Raw genomic sequence first — 13497 nt, forward strand, 5'->3', positions numbered from 1 at the left:
GGTGTTGCCTATTTAAGATGGAGGTGAGGAGGAATTTCTTCTCTCAGAAGCTCTGGAATTCACTTTCCCAAGGAACTGTGGAATTGAAGTCATTGAAGATATTCAAGTAGGGAATTAGCAGAGTTGGAAACAGCAGAAGAATCAGATAAGAGAGCATGAGAGTGGCATAGAGGCAAAGATTGGACTTCTATGATCTTGAGATCACAAATGCTTAAGAGAGATCCAGGAGCTGTTTCACCTCATCCTGCTCATGTTCAAGGTCAAGTTATTATCTTATGCACAAGTAGATGTATGCATACGTATGATGAAAACTCATTCGCAATAGCATCACAGGCAAACAGTATCAGAGACACAATATTCAAAAGAAAAATGTAAATTATAAAAAAAGGAACACAGAACAAAATAAAACAAAATCCACTGTAGTGCCAAGTAGTCATCGTGTTACTGCATGAGGAAGTGATTATGATTAGGATTGTGTAGATTGGTTCAAGAATTGGAATGGTTGAAGGGAAGCAGTTGTTCTTGATCCTGGTGGCATGGAATTTCTGGCTCCCACGAGGGTCTTTTTACCCTTGCAATTTCTCAACTCTGTCCACATCTTCTGATCCTATGTCACTTCCTCCTAAAGAATTGATTTCATTTTCTTACCAATTAAACCACCTCACCCTGACTGTCCCTTCAATATAAGAGCATAAGACATAGGAGCAGAATTAGGTCATTCAGGCCATTGAGTCTGCTCCACCATTTCATCATGACTAATCCCAGATCCCACTAAACCCCATACACCTGCCTTCTCCCAATATCCTTTGATGCCCTGACCGATCAGGAAACGATCACTTCCGCCTTAAATATACCCATAGACTTGGCCTCCACCACACTCTGTGGCAAAGCATTCCACAGATTCACTACTCTCTGGCTAAAAAAATTCCTCCTTACCTCTGTTCTAAAAGGTCGCCCCCTCAATTTTGAGGCTGTGGCCTCTAGTTCTGGATACCCCCATCATAGGCAACATTCTCTCTATGTCCATCCTAAATAGTCCTTTCAACATTCGATAGGTTTCAATGAGATCCTCCTGCACTCTTCTAAATTTCAGTGACTATAGGCCCAAAGCTACCAAACAATCCTCCTAGGTTAACCCCTTCATTCCCAGAATCATCCTCATGAACTTCCTCTGGACTCTCCCCAATAACAACACATCCTTTCTGAGATATGGAGCCCAAACCTGCTCACAATACTCACAATATAAAGTCTCAACATTACATCCTTGCTTTTAAATTCTAGTCCTTTGAAATGAATGCTAACATCACATTTGCCTTCCTCACCACAAAATCAACCTGCAAATTAACCTTTAGGGAATCCTGCATAAACACTCCCAAGTCCCTTTGTGGCTCAGGTTTTGGTATTTTCTCTCCATTTAGAAAATAGTCAACCTTTTCATTTTTTCTATCAAAGTGCATGGCCGTACACTTCTAACACTGTATTCCATCTGCCGTGACTTTGGCATTCTACTCATCTATCAAAGTCCTTCTGTAGCTTCTCTGCTTCCTCAAAACTACCTGCCCCTCCACCTATCTTTGTATAATCTGTAAACCTTACAACAAAGTCACCAATTCCATCATCCAAATCATTAACATGTAATGTAAAAAGAATCGATCCCAACACAGACCTCTGTGGAACACCACTAGACACCAACAGCCAACCAGAGAAGGTTCCTTTAATTTCCACTCTTTGCCTCCTGCCAATCAGCCACTGCATTATCCATGCTAGAATTTTTTCTTGTGGAAACCATGCTGACTACGGCCAATTTTATCATGTGCCTTCAAGTATCCTGAATCAACATCCTTAACAATTGACTCCAACATCTTTGCAACCACTGAGGTCCGACTATTTGGCCTATGGTTTCCTTTCTTCTGCCTCTCTCCCTTCTTGAAGAGTGGGGTGACATTTGCAATTTTCCAGTCTTCCGGAACCATTCCAGAATCTAGTGATTCTTGAAAGATCATTACTAATGTTTCCATGATCTCTTCAAACACCTCTTTCAGAACCCTGGGGTGTATACCATCTGGTCTAGGTGACTCATCTACCTTAGGACCTCTCAGTTTCTCAAGAACCTTCTCTTTATTAATGGTAACTTCACACATTACATGCCCCCGTCACATGGAATCTCCATCATACTGTGAGTGTCTTCCACAGTGAAGCTTGATGCAACATATATCAGTTCATCTGCGATTTCCTTGTCCCGCATTACTACCTCACCAGCATTGTTTTCCACAGTCCAATATCCACTCTTGCTTCTCTTCTACACTTTATGTATTTGAAGAAACTTTTGGTGTACTCTTTAAGATCACTGGCGGGGTTACTTTCGTATTCCATTTTTACCTTCTTAATAAACATCTGCCAATGAAAATCAGGAATGGGCGGCTGGTTGAAATTAAAACAGAAAATTTTGAAAGCATTCAGCAGATCAGGCGGCACCTATCAAGCAGAAACAAAGACCCGTCATTAGAACTAGGAAAGAGCAAAAACATGTTAATTTTGAGCTAGAAGGCAGTTTAAGGAAGGAATAGGTTGGACAAGTGTGTATGCCTAATAGTGTGAGATCGGGTCTGCTATGGTGATCAGCTGTTAATGAAGTAACCAATAAAAGGACTGAAAAACTGTCAAATACAGGTGAAAGCTATAGGAAATGCTGAACAGATCAGGGACTGTAAAAAGAGAGAGGAAACAACATGATTTAATATTACAGATAGAATTTCAGCAGAAAAAGCTAGGTCTGATATGGAGGAAGTGAGCTACATGAAATTGTTGAATTCAGCATTTGATTCCAGAGTGCTGCATCATGCCCAGGTGGAAGATAAGGCTGCTGTCCTCACACCAGTGCTGTGCCTTATTTGCATAGTGTGGAAGACCCACAGAATGGCCGGCCCCAGCTGGAGTAGGATGGACAATTCTATCATGCTTGATTCACTCATGCATTTAATCGTATTGCCAATAAACACCAATCCCTGCAACATTGCACTAGTCACTGCCTCCAATGGCTCATTTATTGCTCCTCTCTGCTTTTTATCCACTGGTAAGTTCTTCTTCCATGTCAATATATTGCCCCAAATACTGAGTACTTTAGCTTTGTTCTAGTAAATTCTGATAATTTTTCAAAACTCGTTAGATTCTGGACTAGTTCCTGAGGATTGGAGGGTGGCTAATGTAACCCCACTTTTTAAAAAAGGAGGGAGAGAGAAACCGGGGAATTATAGACCGGTTAGCCTAACGTCGGTGGTGGGGAAACTGCTGGAGTCAGTTATCAAGGATGTGATAACAGCACGTTTGGAAAGCGGTGAAATGATCGGACAAAGTCAGCATGGATTTGTGAAAGGAAAATCATGTCTGACGATCTCATAGAATTTTTTGAGGATGTAACTAGTAGAGTGGATAGGGGAGAACCAGTGGATGTGGTATATTTGGATTTTCGAAAGGCTTTTGACAAGGTCCCACACAGGAGATTAGTGTGCAAACTTAAAGCACACGGTATTGGGGGTAAGGTATTGGTGTGGGTGGAGAATTGGTTAGCAGACAGGAAGCAAAGAGTGGGAATAAACGGGACCTTTTCAGAATGGCAGGCGGTGACTAGTGGGGTACTGCAAGGCTCAGTGCTGGGACCCCAGTTGTTTATAATATATATTAATGACTTGGATGAGGGAATTAAATGCAGCATCTCCAAGTTTGCGGATGACACGAAGCTGGGTGGCAGTATTAGCAGTGAGAAGGATGCTAAGAGGATGCAGGGTGACTTGGATAGGTTGGGTGAGTGGGCAAACTCATGGCAGATGCAATTTAATGTGGATAAATGTGAAGTTATCCACTTTGGTGGCAAAAATAGGAAAACAGATTATTATCTGAATGGTGACCGATTAGGAAAAGGGGAGGTGCAACGAGACCTGGGTGTCATTATACACCAGTCATTGAAAGTGGGCATGCAGGTACAGCAGGCGGTGAAAAAGGCGAATGGTATGCTGGCATTTATAGCGAGAGGATTCGAGTACAGGAGCAGGGAGGTACTACTGCAGTTGTACAAGGCCTTGGTGAGACCACACCTGGAGTATTGTGTGCAGTTTTGGTCCCCTAATCTGAGGAAAGACATCTTTGCCATAGAGGGAGTACAAAGAAGGTTCACCAGATTGATTCCTGGGATGGCAGGACTTTCATATGAAGAAAGACTGGATGAACTGGGCTTGTACTCGTTGGAATTTAGAAGATTGAGGGGGGATCTGATTGAAACGTATAAGATCCTAAAGGGATTGGACAGGCTAGATGCAGGAGGATTGTTCCCGATGTTGGGGAAGTCCAGAACGAGGGGTCACAGTTTGAGGATAGAAGGGAAGCCTTTTAGGACCGAGATTAGGAAAAACTTCTTCACACAGAGAGTGGTGAATCTATGGAATTCTCTGCCACAGCAAACTGTTGAGGTCAGTTCATTGGCTATGTTTAAGAGGGAGTTAGATATGGCCCTTGTGGCTACAGGGGTCAGGGGGTATGGAGGGAAGGCTGGGGCGGGGTTCTGAGTTGGATGATCAGCCATGATCATAATAAATGGCGGTGCAGGCTCGAAGGGCCGAATGGCCTACTCCTGCACCTATTTTCTATGTTTCTATGTTTCTGTGGCAAATTATTGCAGGCCTTCCTCTTTGAAAATGCATTACAACATCTGGTTCAGCCTTATCAAATTTCAACAGATTTATCAAATATAATTTCCCTTTCATAAATCCACATTGACTGCTCAATCATATCATTGTCTTCCAAGTACCATGTTCCTGCTATCTTATAATAAATTCCAGCATTTTCCAGATTACTGAAGTCAGACCAAGTAATCTATAGTTTGCCATTTTCTCTTTTCCTCTTTTTCTTATATAATTGGGTTGTGTTTGTTGTCTTCTAGTTCATGGTAAACATTTGGAATCTTTAGACAATTGGACAACATCAACCAATTTTGCATCTATCACCTTCATAGTCACTTTCCTCAAAATCCATGGAATGCTATCAGACTAATCCCAGTGGTGGGAAACTTCTATAATCAGCAATTGCAGGCAAAATTACCGGTCTCTTGGAGATATACAGATTGATTAGAGAAGACTAGCAGAGATAGAATGCGAACTTGTCCAAATCACTTAATAAGAATCTATCGACAAAGAAATGGGGAGTATCAGTGGGGGATGTGTGGTTGATGGACTTCAGACCACTATTTAATAAGGTTAAAGACCATAGAATAAAATCAGTTGTAGCAACAAGTTAACAAAATTGACTAAATAACAGGAAACAGCACATAGAAATGGAAGTTCTTTTTTTATATCAGATGGAAGCAAGCAAAAAGATAAGATAGAAGAAATGCTTTCCACTTGCAAGGATCACAGAAAGTCAACTGACCTACTAATGCAATTGTAAAAGATAATGGGAATGCAAAATGTTTTTACCAAAATATACTTTACTCAAAAATAAAATTATGTACAATAAACCATTCAATGACTCTTAATCCATTACAGATGTTTCCATTACGGACTTTACATTTCCACACTTTTAGCCACCCACGTGGCACTCTGTTGTTTCACCTTCCCACACCATTGTTGAGGGGTATACCCCCCGCCACCCGACCCCTCCCACTCCCGCGGGAGAAGAACCCTAAACTGTGGTCCTTCCCCACCAGGTCCTTGCGCGTCCCTCAGCATGTACTCCTGCAGCCGAGAATGTGCCAGTCGGCAGCATCCTCCCATGGAGGTCTCCATGTGCTGGTAGATCATCAAGTTTCGGGCCGACCAAGGAGTGTCTTTCACCGAGTTGATGATCTGCCAGCAGCACAGGATGTTGGTCTCCGTGTGTGTCCCCGGGAGCAGCCCGGAGATCAGAGAGTCCTCTGTAACGCAGCTGCTGGGGATGAAATGTGACACTAGCCCATCCATCCTCCTCCATGCCTTCTCTGCGAACTCACAGTGTGCAAAGAGGTGGGTCACAGACTCCTCCTCACTGCAGTCCTTCCGTGGCAAATCTTTTTTTTTTATTTTTTATTTCAAAATATACTTTATTCAAAAATAAAATTATATACAATAAACCATTCAATGACTCTCAACCCTTTACATACATTTCGCTTACGGTCTCCAGATATCCATACTTTCGCCACCCCCCCCCCCGTGGCAATCTTCTACATCAATGTGATGAGGTTAGAAAAGTTACTATGCAAGTTTAGCACCTTGTCTTGGTATGAAAACAACTGGTTCTCTCATTTTAGTGATGTGAACTCAATTTCCACATACGAAAATGACGTAAGATTCAGTGGTATACAGTAATGAACCGTGAAGAGGATAGTGATGGAATTTAAGGAGATAAATAAAGCTGGTGCATTCGGTGTACAGGTGACAGTGAGACTTCCACTGTAACATGTAAAGTGTTATATTTTGATTGGTAGAATGGAAGAGGCAATATCAATTGAAAGATACAATTATAAATATGGTGCAAGACGGAGAGAGATTTTTGGGGCAGATGCACAAAGTTCAGTGAAAGTGGTAGAGCAGGTTGGGAACTGTTCAAACAAACCCATGCAAGATCCTTACCTTTAAAAACAGAGGCTTCAGAGTACAAGGACGAAGAAGTCACCCAATTCAGTCTCAGATTCAGATTTATTTATCATTCAAACATACAGTGAAATGCGTCATTTGTGTTAACAACCAACACAGCTGGTGATGTGCTGGGGCCAGTCTGCAAGTGAGACCACACATTCTGGTGCCAACATAACTTGCTCCCAATGCTTGGCAGAACAACATCGAGTGCAACAGTGATGAACATAATACAGGACACAGTAACTGGATTATTGTGCCCAGTCTGAGTGTCACAGCTCAGGAAGGGCCTGAAGGCTTGGAGACTATGTAGAAGAAATTTACCCAAATGATCCTAGGAATGAAGGGATGGACGGGAGAAGCAGGAGTTATTGTCCTTGGAACAACAGGAGCTGTGAGGAGAACTGAAAGAGATTTTAAATGATGAAGTGGTACAGATAGAGTGGGTAGAGAGAAACTCTTCTCATTGGTAGAAAGGTCAAGGGCAGGGGCATCAGGGAATGAAGGTGATTGGCATAAGAGTCAAATGCGACATGACAAAGGTTGTTTTACACAACAAGTGATTACAGTCTGGAATGCCCTGGTAGGGGTAGGTACTAGAGAGAGATCTAATTCTTGTGCTCAAAAAAGGACTAGATAATTATCTGAAAGGAAAGAATTTGTGGAACAATGAGATGAAAGCAGGGGAGTAAACCTCTCTGAATTACCCTTCAACTGGGCTAACAATGGGTAGGTTACACGGTTGTCTTTGCTGCTGTAACCCATACTGTTACAGCAGAGAAAGCCACCCCACCCACCCCAATTTTTTTACAGTGAGTAATTTTCAGTATCCAATTATCCTACCAGCACGTCTTTGGGAGCTGGGAGGATACCTGAACCGGCAGGAATCTCCAATCACACAGTCAGCACCCAAGGTTAAAACTGAACCCAGGGCACAGACCAGTGCTGACTGCTCTGCAGCATCATTCCTGTTTGGAAACACATTGACAGTAGCATTTTAATTATTTCTTTAAATAACTAAGTAAATCAAACTAATTGCTATTTACTCTTTCTGAAAATGACAGTCTGGAGATGATAAGCAATTATTTTTGATGATAGCATTGTAGGTATGAATTTAATCTTCAGTGATTGTTGAATAAAAAAGCTCTCAGCTTTCAGTCTCCCAACCAGCAAGTACACGGATTCAAATTCCAAATACTGTTCCTCAAAAGTAATTATTTGTTATATGCAAATTGATTTTTAAGAAATAATGAACAGAATCTGAATTATTTATTTACTCATTAAGTTTTGTTTATGGTTTTTTTTAATGTATGGGATGTGAATGGGATTTCATTAATTTCATGTCTCTACTTGGCTACTTGTAGTTGTACAACTTGATGATCAAGTAAACCTGACGCCTGCTTCAAATAACGTGATATGCCAATATCACAGGAGGGTGCCGTTCACTCAAAGTAAGCTTAGGTTGCACGTATAGATTCCAGAAGCTCTGTTTCAATCTACAGTACTGACAATAACAATAACCTTGACATTGGGTCGGTATATTCTTCTGTTGAGAGCTGTTTGAGAAATTTCAGAAGCAATTTGATCCTGTATTTATCCTTCCTCGCCCTCATTGTATCCCTGTTTACCATTTTCACCCCGTATTGAAACTGCGTCATTTTAGATACGGTTAAATATAAACAGGGATTATGTGATTTCTTTTCGAATACATTGCGTCCAAGGCATTCTTGATGCGAAATGAAGCAATGCCAGAACAGGCTTAATTCCATCGTTGGGAAATAGTTATGGAGTAACAATATAGGTTAAATAGACGAGGTCCGAGAACGTACAACTCGCCCCGTTTCAGGAGATGTCCGCCATTCGGATTTGACCCTTCCAGTTAAAAGGGCAAATACTAACATGGAAAAAAAAGAGCAGTCTCTGCCTGTCAGCCGCTATTTTTAGTTGGAACAACTGCCAGCCTCGTCAGGAATCTTTTCGCTGGTTGCTTCTAAACTGGACTGATGTACGGCCCCCCAGCTCCTAACCGGCTCTTGCCCGTCCAATAACACCTCAGTTATTTCAATTCCCAGTTTTACCAGACCCAGCATCCCACCTGTAGGCTCGGCATAACAAGCTGAAAATCCCCACTCATCTGTCAAAAAGGCGGCCGCCAAGTTACAGGTAAGATTTTGGAAAGTTTTAAGCACTTTCTCCCGTTCCCGATTGGTGCAGTCGAAGTCCCGGTGGTACGTCTCTGGGTAGATTTAATAAAGCGCAAGGCAATCCAGCCAGAAAGGAACAACTTTAAACAACGCACGGAGATAGCGATAAAGGAATCGAGCGCGAAGCTTGTTGTAATAGGGATTGTCATGAAAAGTCACTTTCTCTCACTCTCGATAACTCTCGCCTTGTATGTGTGACCTTGTTGGGCTGACTCTTGCTTCAGCCCTGCGCCAGGTCCAGTCCAGTGGCTGTGACGTGACGGTCCCATAAAAGCGGGATGACCATTCTAAAGCCTGTCCCGCCTACAGCACACAGCCTGGCAGCTTGCTGTGAATTTCCATCTCTGATGGAGTGAGTCACTCGGGTGCAAGCCACCGTGAATTCCGATTCTTATTCTGCGGCTTTGATTCTCGCGAGCACCCCCCGTCCTGTCCAGATCCTCTCTGTTTTGTTAGGCGCAGCGACTTGAAAGGTTCCAGGATTTTAACACAACATTTATTAACTTTCACCATCGTGGCCTTCTGCAGGACATTTGGCATTAAAGTTGTCCTTGCAGCAACATCCTCATAACTCATTATGAATAAAAAATGAAGGTTTTCTATTCCACTCCAATAGATTTTCATGTTTGGAACAAGTAAATCATTTCAAACAGTTTCGTCTCAGCATATTATTAGCTCCCTCGCCTCCCTGAAACCCTAATTGCCGACCCCCTCCCCTCCCCTCCCTCAATGGATCGCTGGATGTGACGCTACTATTTACCAACACTCTGCCACAGCTCCGGACGCAAATCACACCGTTCCCCATTGACGAACCAGCTGGAGGGCCTGGTGCGTTTGAGCGTTTGTTTGTTGTTGTGACTGATTTGGACAAACCAAAACTTCATTCAAGTGCATTCACACCCACGAACGCCCTCTTCTTTCCACGGCACCACACAAAGAGTATTGACAGCGTGTTTTCGATGTCTATTAAAGATTCAGCCAGGGTCCAATGAACAGAGGATCAAATGTTTATAGCTGTGTCCCTGTAAGAGGTCTCCAGGCAACACTGAAAGATTATCTTCAGCACAGTCTCCAACAACCCTGCAGCAATCGTGTCAACTCCAGCACTCTAACAGTACAGTCCTATATTCCGAATGTTTGGATTTAATTGTCTTTTCTCGTTTCTAGCGGGAAACCAGGCCTCTCTTTACAGTATGTCCAAACGAAGCTCCAACGTAAAGTCTATTCAGGTGAGACGGATAAAACTTGCCAGCAAGTTGCCAGACGCGCGTAGCCAGTTGGGGGGAGAAAGTGAGATGGTGACATCCGAAGCTGAATCCTATCTGGAGTTATTGTGGACTGCCATGATTGTTTGTCCATGCTTAACTGGTTGCTTTGTCTGGAATAATTGCAGGCCAACATAAACATACCCATGGGTGCCTTGCTGCCTGGAGCTGGCCATCCCAGCAAAAGAAAAGAATGTACAGTAGAAGCTGATGAGGTAAGAGAGAAAGTGAATTACTGCAGTTACCACGCATCTGGAACCCACTTAGATACAAACAAATACTGCCTTTAGAAATGCAATCATTAGTATAATTTGGCAGAATTAACAGCATTTTCCACAAACAGCAATCTGATAGTGTACTGGGGGATGTTGGTGGAGTGTTAAGTACAGTACATCCCTGCCTTCTGCAAACTAATCCATGGGATAACTAAATTCCAGCTGAGAGGTAAGTGGAGGCATCTGCTTCAAGTTGGAGTGAAGAGTTTTGAAAGAATTGGCGCAGTTTATGGCAATATGCCAGAATTAGAGAAACAATGCCATGGCTTTTCTTAAATTGCTGCTTCATGAAATGCAGACATTGCTGGTAGGTCAGGAGTTCTTTTAATTACCAGTCACCAGGGTGGTAATGAGCCATATCCTTGTACCTGTAGTTAGAGCATTCCCACAGTGCTCTTTGGAAGGGTTGTAGTACTTTGGTCTAATAATGATGAATGGCTGGCAAATTGTTTCTGGATCAGTGTAGAGTATATTGTATCTCAGAGAAAAATTGGTGATGGTGTCTACTTGTCACCTCTAGCAGACCTTTGTTTCTAGGTGTCAGAGGTCACAAATCAGGGGTGAGAGCTTTGACAAAAGTCTTGGTTAATTGCTGTACTGCATCTCGTAGTGTCTAAACTTCACACCAGTGGAGTGAATGTTTAGGTGGTAGAGGATATGGTGCCAATATAGATGGCCAGTTTGCCTGGGGGTGTTTTAAGCTTCTGAATTGCTGTTTGAATTATAACTCATTAAGGCAGTTGGTGATTGTTTCATCACACTCTTGTGCCTATTGACTGACAGGACAGCAGAATTCTTTACTTACCGAGTATTAGTGAAGTAGTTGGAACTCTAAGAACAACCTAGTAGTTCCACGATTATTATTACAAATTCTAGCCAGCTTAGTAATCCAGGTAAATGAATTACCAAAGTTGAGGAATATGGACTTGTGACTGTATTATTAGCCCTAGCTTCTAAATTGAACATTCAGTAAATTAATCACTATAGTGCACTACCAATCTCATTTATGCAAGTCAGAATATGACATTTTATTTTGCTCAATTATTCCTCACCTTGAAAGAATTTTGGAGCCATGCCTCCTCTCCCACTCTTACACTGTATGAATTTAACGCATTGCTTAAGACCTTTAATCTAATTTGGCTGGGAAAAGTTGAAAGCACCAATATTCCTGATCAATGTATAAGAATATGCAATATAATACAGAATGATCTGTCCTTTATAACTTTGGAGTACGTGCCTTGCACATAAAGAAAGATGTTCATATACAAAGTGCTCGTCCATTTGTCCACGAAATGTCCCAAGGTGCTTTCAAGTTACAGGAGTTTTTTTGAAGAACAGTTACTATTGCAGTGTGGCAAACACAGTAACTAATTTGCCTATGGCTGTTTTTCCCAGAAGCAGCAATTAAACATAACCTGTTTCAACGATGTTAGGTAAGGAGTTAAGTACTGTCCGTGTCATTTGGGAAGTCTCCCTTTTGTGGCTTTGAAATGCTGTCGACCAAGTTGCAACAGAATCGGATATTTTTGGCAATGCAGAATTGTCATGGTTCTGGGCTGGCATGGAAGTGTAGAATTTGTGCTCAGATCTTGTGTCACTGGAACAGATTCGATGCCATAACCTTCTTACACGGGAGTACTAACTGTAGAATTGAGTTATGGCTCATGCTACTCCAGGGCTGCAACAGCAAATTCACAACCCTCTCCTCTCAGTCAGCAGTGAGGGGCTACCAATGGACCAGAGAGACCCTGGTGTAAGGAGTAAAGGTGTTAATTTTTCCATGTCATTCTTTTCGTCTAATGCAGGGGACATGCAATAAATCAGACGAGAAGAAAGAGCTGCCCGGAGCAGTGAAATTACCAGGACCGGCTGTCAACCTCAAGCAGCTCCAAGATGCCAAGAGTGAGCTCAAATTTGTCCCCAAGGTTGAGTAAAAGAGATTCAGAATACTAACTATTCTCATGGACTTTCACTCTGCGCCACCTCTGCCCATGCAGAATGGCAATGGGATACTCATGTGCCCAAGATTTTGTACAGGCTTCAGTAGAATAAACCAATCATTTATACAAAGCTTTCCCTTCACCACTATTGCCTCCAGTAAGATACAAATCAGTGTTTATATTCATTCTGACTTTTCCCTGCAGAATGTGATCATGAAATTTATTATAAACTATGTAGAATTTATTAAACCACCAGACTTGCTAAATTTGATATATGAATATTAGATAAATATATATGTTTTAAATAAGGATACATGACAATGTCTAAGAACGTGGTGACTGTTTGCGGCTGAATCCTTGCCCACTATAAAGTTCTTTGTTGCAAGTCTACTGAACAGTAATAAACAATGTGCTAATACCTGAACCGTGATTACATTTTTATTTGTTTGTTTGCCCGTGCTTTGAGTGGGCAAAGGTCATATTACAACTCATCCTGGCCCTTAATAATTGGAGGATTATAACAAAATAGTTAGTGAAACAGGTTTTTCATGTCAGAATATTTATAAAATCTATTCAAGAGCATTAACTGCTGTACTAATTGTAAAATAGCTAGCCCAATCTCTCAGACCATTAGCAACAGAGAACCACGAGCTTTCTACACACCAGTAGCGATTTCAGGGCTGTTTCTAACTTGAACCTGTCCTGTGGAAACAGGAGCAGAGCTGATTTACAACAGAGTAGGAGAACTGACCACTCTGTTCCACACCACCCTGCCATTTCAGTGGGCCTCACGCTGAGTGGTCGTGCAGCAGGCTAGCTCAGCATCTAAGCAAAGCAGGATTCCGTGAGTTTATGGGATACTGATACAAACATTGAGGAACAACCAGACATACTGTGAGCAGTAGACAAACCTTCCAACTATACCTGGATGCAGAAACAGTTACTTCAACAAAGGTGGGTGAGAAATAATTTTTTGATGACTAAGAGCAACGGCCATTCTTATACAACATAAGCAGGTCGTTTGGCTCTTCAAGTCCTTGCTGACCACCACTACCCATTTGACATTAGTCCTGCATTGATTTTTTTTATTGTCCCTATATCCTCATCAATTCCCATAGATTTTGCCACACACCTACACGGTAGGGATCATTTACAGCAGCTAATTAACCTGAGATGTGCGAAGGGACTGCTGAACCGGAAGGAAGCCCACATGG

General features: G+C 42.1%; 1 protein-coding gene across 2 annotated transcripts; it reads left to right on the plus strand.

Moving 5' to 3' along the window:
* Positions 1 to 8434: 8434 nt before the first annotated feature.
* Positions 8435 to 12707, plus strand: smpx (small muscle protein X-linked). 2 transcript variants are annotated; one of them, XM_063049923.1, is made up of 4 exons: positions 8435 to 8762; positions 9971 to 10032; positions 10197 to 10283; positions 12149 to 12707. In XM_063049923.1, the coding sequence occupies exons 2-4, from the start codon at positions 9997 to 9999 to the stop codon at positions 12275 to 12277; spliced, it is 252 nt and encodes an 83-aa protein (XP_062905993.1). In that variant the 5' UTR covers positions 8435 to 8762; positions 9971 to 9996; the 3' UTR covers positions 12278 to 12707. The 2 variants fall into 2 exon arrangements, with proteins under 2 accessions (XP_062905993.1, XP_062905992.1); XM_063049922.1 differs by lacking the exon at positions 8435 to 8762 and having other exon boundaries at positions 9922 to 10032.
* The last annotated feature ends 790 nt before the right edge of the window (positions 12708 to 13497 follow it).

This window comes from Mobula hypostoma, chromosome 6, assembly GCF_963921235.1.
Source record: "Mobula hypostoma chromosome 6, sMobHyp1.1, whole genome shotgun sequence".
NCBI lineage: Eukaryota > Metazoa > Chordata > Chondrichthyes > Myliobatiformes > Myliobatidae > Mobula > Mobula hypostoma.

Excerpts from the sequence above, each read along its gene's own strand:
- smpx (XM_063049922.1), top strand. The coding sequence starts at position 9,937 with ATGTTTGGATTTAATTGTCTTTTCTCGTTTCTAGCGGGAAACCAGGCC. Across the intron at positions 10,033-10,196 it reads CCAACGTAAAGTCTATTCAG|GCCAACATAAACATACCCAT; the intron begins GTGAGACGGATA and ends GAATAATTGCAG. Across the intron at positions 10,284-12,148 it reads GTACAGTAGAAGCTGATGAG|GGGACATGCAATAAATCAGA; the intron begins GTAAGAGAGAAA and ends CGTCTAATGCAG.